The sequence below is a fragment of the Myotis brandtii genome, unplaced genomic scaffold (genome assembly GCF_000412655.1).
Source record: "Myotis brandtii unplaced genomic scaffold, ASM41265v1 scaffold952, whole genome shotgun sequence".
Lineage (NCBI taxonomy): Eukaryota > Metazoa > Chordata > Mammalia > Chiroptera > Vespertilionidae > Myotis > Myotis brandtii.
In genome coordinates, this window is record NW_005371930.1 from 1,413,019 (window position 1) to 1,421,927 (window position 8,909).

At 47.1% G+C, this 8,909-nt stretch overlaps 1 protein-coding gene across 2 annotated transcripts in view; it reads right to left on the minus strand.

Annotated features, from left to right (window-relative positions):
* The window catches only part of NUP50 (nucleoporin 50kDa), a 12,336-nt gene extending 5,667 nt beyond the window's left edge, over nucleotides 1–6,669 (minus strand). The window contains exons 1-5 of one of the 2 annotated variants that reach the window (XM_005886025.2): nucleotides 6,569–6,669; nucleotides 5,405–5,483; nucleotides 3,321–3,404; nucleotides 2,021–2,207; nucleotides 505–1,161 (exon numbers count right to left, since the gene is read on the minus strand). In XM_005886025.2, the coding sequence (XP_005886087.1) occupies nucleotides 505–1,161; nucleotides 2,021–2,207; nucleotides 3,321–3,404; nucleotides 5,405–5,473 (997 nt within the window). In that variant the 5' untranslated portion in view covers nucleotides 5,474–5,483; nucleotides 6,569–6,669. The remainder of the gene's footprint in view (nucleotides 1–504; nucleotides 1,162–2,020; nucleotides 2,208–3,320; nucleotides 3,405–5,404; nucleotides 5,484–6,568) is intronic. The other variant, XM_005886026.2, reaches the window with a different exon arrangement.
* Between the last annotated feature and the right edge of the window lie 2,240 nt (nucleotides 6,670–8,909).

Below are 8,909 nucleotides of genomic sequence, written 5' to 3' on the forward strand. Positions count from 1 at the left end.
TTGCTACTGTTATGAATTGTAATGTAAATACCTGATATGCAGGATGTATTTTCATTGTTACAAATTGAACATTTATTAAAGCATAGTGATTAATCACAAAAACAATATGTAATTATATATGTGTTTTCCGATGGGCGACCCCTGTGAAAGGGTCGTTCGACCCCCAAAGGGGTCTCGACCCACAGGTTGAGAACCGCTGGCTTAGGGTATTGGGCAGGTGTGGATTGGTGGTTCAATGTATAGTCCATATAAGGTACATGGTGTCACTCAGGTATTTCCCGGCTGCAGGTTATGTCATACTCAGCCCACCAGTTGGGGGAAGGGAGGATCTATCACCTACAACACAGACTTTACACCATTTTGCAAATAAGGAAGCGGAGACTCCGAGGCTCACCAACCTGTCCTGGATCACGCGGCTCGGAAATGATGGCGGCACGTCTCTGCTTCCACTAAACACAAACCTCCACAGACACAACCGGACTGAAGGGTAAACATCCCACTCACCTTCGCAGCCGGCACTGCCGCCCCCGGCCTGGCTCTCCGGTGCTGTAACGGAGAACGGCGAAGGAACGGGCTTACTCTGGGTAATGTCTTTGCCAAATAAACTGGAGTTTCCAGAAGGAAATGAAAACCCAGCCAGGGGGCCAGAGTTTAAGGAGCCCAAAACAGAACCATCAATTTTCTTGCCGAAATTAAACGAGGCACTTGTCGCTCCCAGTGACGGGTCCCCCTTTTTCTCAGGCACAGCCTCTGTCTTCTTTTCAGAGGTGCCCTCAGTTTTATCCCCATGAAACAAAAATGTTGACTCTTGCTGTGACTTTGTTGAACCAAATAGGGAGGGAGACTGTGAGTCGAGTGACGTTTTGCTAGGTTTCCTTTCAGAGCCGCTGCTTCCGCTGTCACCAAGCTGCTGCTCAATGCCCGCTAAGTAGTTCTCATAGTCCTTAAAGACAGGCGTCAGGTCGCACAGCGGGTTCGCGTTCACATGCTTCACGATCCAGTCCCGCACACAACAGTTCAAGGCCGCCAGCTGCTTGTGGTAGGCGTTCCCTTGGTGAGTGGTGCTCGAGGAAAGACCAGAGGACTGACTGTCACCATTCCTTTTGGGGTTTGAAATCTTATTATCAACCAAGGAGGCGGGGCCATTTGCAGCAACAGATCCTAAGGGAAAGTCAAGCTTTAAGATTTACTAAGAAGGCGATTTGTCTAAATCATCTAGATTTCTGTATCGCTCTTCGCATTTTCTGCCTTTATTGCATCCCATTTTTGTGACAGTTCAAGTATGTGCACATCTAACATTTAGGATCTGGTTACCACAAAAATCAAATCAAACTCTACACAGGAACAGTACCTATTATATGCTCGCATCAGTAATTTTAAAATAATCTTTTCCTTCAAAAAGATGCCCATTTTACCCAGAACTGTCAAAATACCCTGAGTACAAAACTTAATCCCCAAAACAATCCAACGAGTGGGGCTCTTTTCCAAGAACTCAAGATTTTCATCCATGATCTTATTCTCTATTGCTAATCCCGAGATCTTGACTAATTCCCTCAAAACAAGATCAGGCAACCAACACATCCTAAATCTAGAGGGGAGGACCCCCAAGTTTCGGGAAGGTGTGTGCCATACACACAGTCTTCGGTACACGTATTAACGAAGGCCTGGGGAGACAGGCCTTTACAGAGGCCCACTAAGAGCTTCCTCTCCTCCTTTGACCCTTAGGTCAGTTCTCATCACTCATTCTCATTTCACAAAGATCTGGAGGCTCAGAGGTTCAGGAACTTCACCAAGGGCACAGAGCTGAAAACAGAACCTAGTTCTATTTTGGCTCAAAAGCTCATTCTCTACTCAGAACGCAAATAGCCAACATTTCCCTCATTTCTGTGTGTTTCATTACGACTGTTCTTGCTCAGGTAGTTCCAGGACCCAGGGTAAGTACAAGAAAAACATCTCTGCGAAGTGATTTTCATGGTTATCTTTACACAGATGTGAGTGAGTGAGCGGGGGACCTACTTACCAAAGGCCACCTTGGTCTCGGTGGCAGCTCTCGCACTGGAGAAGGGCGGGGCACCTGCCATGCTGTTTCCATTGGACAGTCCTTCCAAAGGCTTCCCTCCAACACAAGCACCGAATCCAGAAAAGCCTCCTCCTCCAGAAGGTGCCACCAGCCCTTTAAAGCCTTTGAAGGCCCCGCCACCATCAGACTGAAATAGAAAGAAAGAGCAGAGATAACTGTAATTGTTATAACCGGTAGGCGAGTGAGGGGCAGTATTACCTTGGCTAAATCATGCAACCTCCATCCACTACAGGAAAACTGCTGGCAAGAGCAGAAACAGGACAGGAGCGATTTTACTCATGACAGCTGTGCAAACCAGAGCTCCGTCCTCCTCATGAGCTCTTCTCACCCCCGCGGCGTCAGCCTCCGGACGGCTGATTCCTCCTGCCTCTCCCTCTCGCTCCACTCCTGCTCCGAGAAGCCACCAGTCTACTAGTGGCTTGTAGAGCTCTCCACACCACCCTTAAGGCCATTTCCAAAACGAACACCATCATTTCCTTCCTAGTGAGGTTGGCCCTTTCCCCATCAACCATCACCTCGCTGATCGCCTACAGCCAACTAAACACCAGTCTAAAGAAGGAGAGGAAACGAGGAAAGAACGTGGACCGAACAGGCCGCAGAGGCACAGCTTCTCCTGCAGCTGCCACCGGAGTGTTCGAACCGTCCCCCTGCCTGACCCAGAGGCCCAGGCCTGGAATGCATGAGGGCTGAGCACAGTCCCGGGGAAAAGGTGGAGTGACTGCTGAACCCTGACCACGTGATTGCAGTTTCTGAGCTACATACAGCTCCTCCTTGATCTTCCGAGCACAGGAAGGAAGCATTTTAATGCGAGACACAGTGGACACGGGAAAGGCTGTTGCGGTTAAAGGACTCCTCCAACCCACACCTCGACCCCAGGCAGTAGGGAGACTGAGAATTCCTTCTTTTCCTTCCTCACTGCTACTGACACACACTTCTCTGGTCTTCCGTGTTGCTGTCCTCATTTCCTCCTCCACACTGGCACTCAACTCTATTTTCTCTGCATCTGTATCGCTTCCGCAGCTGGGAGCTCCCTGTAAGCACACCCGCCCTGTGCTCAATGTTCTGTATGTTCTACACCAGCGGTCGCCAACCGGTGGCCCATGAGGGCCGAAAGGCTGGCGACCACTGTTCTACACCAAGCGCTTTCCCAAGTGGAGAAAGCACTTTAATGAGCACTGACCGATCTGACTGCCCCCCGCCCCCACCCCCTACCCCATAGAAAGCTGTAGAAAACACTCACTTCACATCCAACATTTCTACGCTTTGCTTTCTTTATGGCTCTGTTCTTCAAGACTTCGTCACTGGCCACTGAGAATGTGCCCACCTGCAGGAGCGCACAAATTAAACAGCAGTAAGATAAGGCCAAAATGGAGATAAAATGCTGAATGAAAAAGCTAGACCAGGCAAACTCATCTATTATCTGCTAGTTTTCAAAGTACTGTTAATCCTCGTAATACAAATTATAGAGAGGGCACATTAAAATTCATATCCGTGCTCTCTCTTGGTGAATTCCAATGCTAGTCAGGTGAACCACCAGTCTTCTGGAGCCTACAAATCCGAGATTGGAATCAGAGAGAGAGGAGTGCGTGCACGAAAGTCTGACAAGGCTAAGGCCACCAAAACTATGGTGCAAAACTACTTAGCACAGCTTTCAAATATTTCAAAGGTATTAATCAAACTTAAGCTGGAAGATACCTTAAAGATCATGAACCGCTGGGAGTGGAACCAGTTCTGAAACCCAGGTGCCCAAATCTAGTCTCTCACTACTACCGTTTTCAAAAGTAAAACTGTATTTATGAAACACATACTTCTTCCTTTGACAAAGAGCTCTGCCCATCTGCCCTTCATCCAGAGACCACGGAGCACTGGGACTCTGGGTGACTGCTGCTGACCCCCAAGCACTAGGCCCACAGCGAGGAGCGTGCCGAGGCCGGCTTGGCCATGCCCGCTGTTCCCCGTACGGCTGGCGGCAGTATTCCCTGTAAAAACCTCCGTCCCCAGCTATTCAGGAAATGTCAAAGAGATCTCTGCAGCCACAGAAGGGATCATTTAGTTGCATTTGCCCAAATGTAACTGTCTTTCCACATTCATTCATTAGCAACTATCCAAACGGGAGTTCTTTCATTCCTGAAGTATTTTAATGTCAAAGCAATCTTTATATGGTAGTCTAAATCTTACTGGGCTCAGAATGTAGCTGTCTGTAAGACTTGGGAAAAAATGCAGTTACCCAAGTCTTGGCAAAAAAGCATGACGGCAGCTAGAAATGTTAAAAGCCTTGTTAAAATATTAACATGCTTGTGATTTTGACTTTCCTAACCATATTGGTGCAAACATTTGTAAAGGAAAAATATTGATACTAGGATATAGACTCAGAAAGAAGATAGTCATTTATAATAATAAAAGGGTAATATGCTAACTAGACCTACGTCATTCCGGACGTCATTCTGCATGCCCTTCCTAACAAAGCTGGGGACGGAGGGAAGCCAGCTGGGTCCCGGGTGACTGGGGGCGGCCCAAGGGAAGCCAGCCCGGGCCCGGGTGCCGGAGGGAAGCTGGTGCCAGCAGCTGAGGGAAGAAAGGTGTACTCTTGCACCAATTTTCGTGCATCGGGCCTCCAGTCTAAGAATAAGCTTGAAGACACTTGCAGATTCTTTATTTTATTTTATTTTACTTGACACTATCCTCTTAGCTTGGGTGCAGGCTTCCTCGGTGAACCGGCCTGGGTGTCCCACACTGCTGATGAAGCACCCAAAAAACGAAAAGATTTCCTCAGGGAAGGCCATTCTGATTTTGTTAGGAAAGAAACTAGGCCAATATAAACTCTATTTCCATTAATGCCATTGTTGGGGGGAGGGGGGGAGCATCTCAGATCTGTAAGAATGAGAAATGAAGCTGGGCTCTGAGAAGATTAGAGTGAGGGAGGGAAACTCAACCATCTGAATCTAAAACGACAGGGATGGCAGACCAAGATGGTGGTGGTGTACACTTGTCAAGTCTGAGCGTGGCACTGCGCTAAGTTCGTGACTCGATCATGTACTCATCCTTCAGCTGTGATTAAAACCACGGGCTCAGAATGCTGCAAGTGTATGAGATTCAGGAGGAAGGTGCTTCTACAAGGGAGCCCAATATTCAGGAACTAGGTGCTGGTGGAAAGGCACACCCAAATGTAAATAAATGTCTCTATCAAGTACAGGTCACTAGAAACCACACTGTTTCCCGTGCAGGATGGTCTTAAAAAGCCTTTTCATTTTACCAGTCTTCATGAGGAACCCAGTTTAAATTGAGAAGCAGTACGAAATCACTCTTAGGAAAACTACTTTTTACCTCTTCGGCTTCGTCTTCTTGATCCCAATTCCTATCTGTCAGTTCCTTCTCAGCAATTCTTTTGGCCATTTTCCCGAAGCTAAAAGTAAAAAGATTAGAAGATTTGCTTTTCTAGACCAAGAGTTCACGCTTACAAAGAATTTTCAAAATTCACTCTAGCATGAAATGAGACAGGAAACATTCCCCTGGGAACGGCTTTAACGGGACTTTACAAAGGTGTTCTTAGGTTCCCACTGTTTCAAATCCAATATAGGATTACTCGAGGAAGCAGGGTAGGTCTTCTGAACACTAAACCAACTCTATTTGAAAGGAAGTTATATGCAACCTCAACTGATTGTTTAAAACTGAAATTTTAAGCACTACACATAATCAAGAAGTGCTTAACTAACTTATTCTATGCAAATTATACTTACAGCCTTGCTACAGACAAAACATTTTAAATTTAAAATTCTCTTCAAGATGATCCAGTGAAGTTCATGCTTAGGTAGGAATTTTAATAAGATGCTGGTTATAGCCGAAACCGGTTTGGCTCAGTGGATAGAGCGTCAGCCTGCGGACTGAAAGGTCCCAGGTTCGATTCCGGTCAAGGGCATGTACCTTGGTTGTGGGCATATCCCCAGTAGGAGATGTGCAGGAGGCAGCTGATCGATGTTCCTCTCTCATCGATGTTTCTAACTCTCTATCTTTCTCCCTTCCTCTCTGTAAAAAATCAATAAAATATATTTTAAAAAAAAAAGATGTTGGTTATAAGTTCATAGCATAAGTCCTCTTGTTTAGGCTACAGACATTGGTATAAATACATTTCCCAAGATTGAACATTTAATTACCCCAAATTACACATTGCTAAAATAGGACATCATTTAAAAGCTCAAACTGTAATTAATATGGATGTGTTAACATTCTGAGAATTTATAACCCTTTCAAAGTAAGCCATGAGCTCAGTTCCTATGACACCATTGCGGGTGGGGCAGGGCAGGGTGCGAGGCGGGGACTGACAATGTTATCGCCAAAGAGGGTTGCTGGCACCTGTCCCTTTGTCATTTGTTTTTGATCCTACATCGAATCCTCTGCCATCAGAAACAAAAACCATCAATGGAGAGCTCCACTGTGAATGGCATAACTCACCAGCCCAAGGGGCCAAGAAACCCTCGCCCGGGAACTTACCATTTGCTGAGGGCTCCTGAACCTGCCCACAGCCTTTCTGACAGTCTTTCTCCACCCTGGTTTACCCTCAATACCACAACCCCCGAGTAAGTTCCTAGAAGTTCATGTTCACTAGGATACAAACTTATGCATCACCTACTGCTCTTTAATGCCTATAAAGTAAACATCACTTGCTGACATTCCAAAGTCCTCCAAAATCCACCCCCGTAATTACATAGGGGGTTTTCAGCTTCGAATAACATCCTAATAATGTTTGAATCCCCTTTTGAATGTCTCCCCACAAACACTTGGTCAAGTCTGGCTACTAATTTTTGTAATCCAAACGAAAACAATGTAGCTTTACACATAATTCCTTACTGAACTTGACTGTCCAGGGCCAGGTCTCTCTGCCTGCATTCTTTTGGCCATTTTGCTGCCCAATAACTCCCACTCCCACCAGAGGGCACGAGAGGTGAGAAGTTGAAATAATCACTGTTGCTATTAAGATGAACTATTAACTGTTAATAAGATATTAAAAGGAAAAGGAGGTGGAGCTGAAAGTACAGAAACTGTAATAAAGTAAGAATTTAACCTCTAACTCATACCCACAGTGGATAATCATAAGGCGCAGCAAAACAATCTAAAAGTAGCTGCTCTCATGTCCTACCACAGCCACAGTCAGGACCCCACCAGAGGGCAGGGGGCTCTGTTCTCTGTGCTGGCTGAACGCCAAACACCCAAGCCTGCCCATCCCGACAGGTGTGCTAGCTGCTGAGCGGGTGACCGGGGACACTCCTATTTGGGAAATGCTACAGTAAGAAGCTGGAAACCCAGGTTTCCCATTTCCGTGGACAAGCTGTTTCATTTTTGTGCCTCCGTTTTTTCACATGTAGAACAGGGAGGTATGAAAACAAAGTGAGATAAAAAAAAAAAAAAACTTAGTTAAGAATAATGCCTGGAATAGAGGAAGGGCTTAATAAATACCATTAAAGAAATGTTTTGTTAGAAGCAAAGGCTATAAAATACTATTCTTCCTCCAAAACGTGAAAGTTCCTAGAAAAAGAGTATTTCCTTGAATTATGAGCCAAGCTTTAAAATACATTTTAACCAGCCCATATTCTGTTTCAAAGTATGACCCTGGAGACAGTAATTTTTCTCTTTCCGTGAGATGAGGAATACAGCATCCCTGCAGAGCCCTGGAGCGAGCGATCAGCCTAAGGACTCCAAAGCGTCTGGGCTTGAGGCGAAAAGGCCCCACATGAGGCAATGAGGCCCAGGAAGCGCTTCGATGGGAAACTGAAACCCAGCGCTACCTGGGGGACACGCGGCCTCCCGATCCGGTGCTGCCAGCCCCGGGGGGAACTCTGTCCGCATCAGTTCACCCCAAGAGGAAAACAGGCTGGACCCCACTTGGAAGGGTGGTGTCCGGAGGAAAAAGAGGACAAGCGTCAGGCCGGTGACGGGACCGCCCGCAGGAGAGGAACCGCCCTCCTCCCGCCCGCGGGTCGATGGTCACAGTGGCCCCCGGGCGCCCGGGCTGCGCTTCCATCCCGCTCAGGGCACAGCAGCAGCCACAGCTGAACGCAAAAAGGCATAAACAAGGGGGAGGGGGGCATACGTAATACTTTCGACACTAAAGATTTTTTTTTAAAAAAAGGAGACAGGCCCTAGCCAGTTTGGCTCAGTGGATAGAGCGTCAGCCTGTGGACTGAAGGGTCCCAGGTTCGATTCTGGCCAAGGGCACATGCCTGGGTTGCGGGCTCGATCCCCAGTAGGGTGTGCAGGAGGCAGCCGATCAATGCTTCTCTTATCATTGATGTTTCTATCTCTCTCTCCCTCTTCCTTCCTCTCTGAAATCAATAAAGAAATATACTTAAAAAAAAAAAAGGAGACAGGTTGGCAAAAAAAAAATAAAGTGGATAACAATCGATGTCTTTTTCTTTCTCCCTCCCTCTCTCTCTCTCGCCCTAAATATCAATTTTTAAAAAACATTAGCTGCTTCTTTAAAGAAGGAACAGAGTAAGGGGCTGATCAATGTCCCGGCACCGCGGTAAGAAGGGAAGCCAGCGCCCAGCCCAGGTCGCTCGGTGGCGGAGCGGCGACCTGCGAACCTGGAGGTCACGGTGCGATCCCGGTCAGGGCGCAGGCCTGGGCGGCGGGCTCCAGCCGATCGATTATTTATTTTTCTCACCATTTATGTTTCTAGCGCTCTCTCTCCCTCCCTTTCTGAAATCAATAAAAATATTTTTTTTTAAAAAGGGGGGGAGCTAGGCCAAAGAGATAGCGGAGGGGTGAGAAGAGACAGGCGGGACGACCGAGGGGCCAGAAGTACCGAGAGGAGCCGCTGGGAAGGAAACCGGTG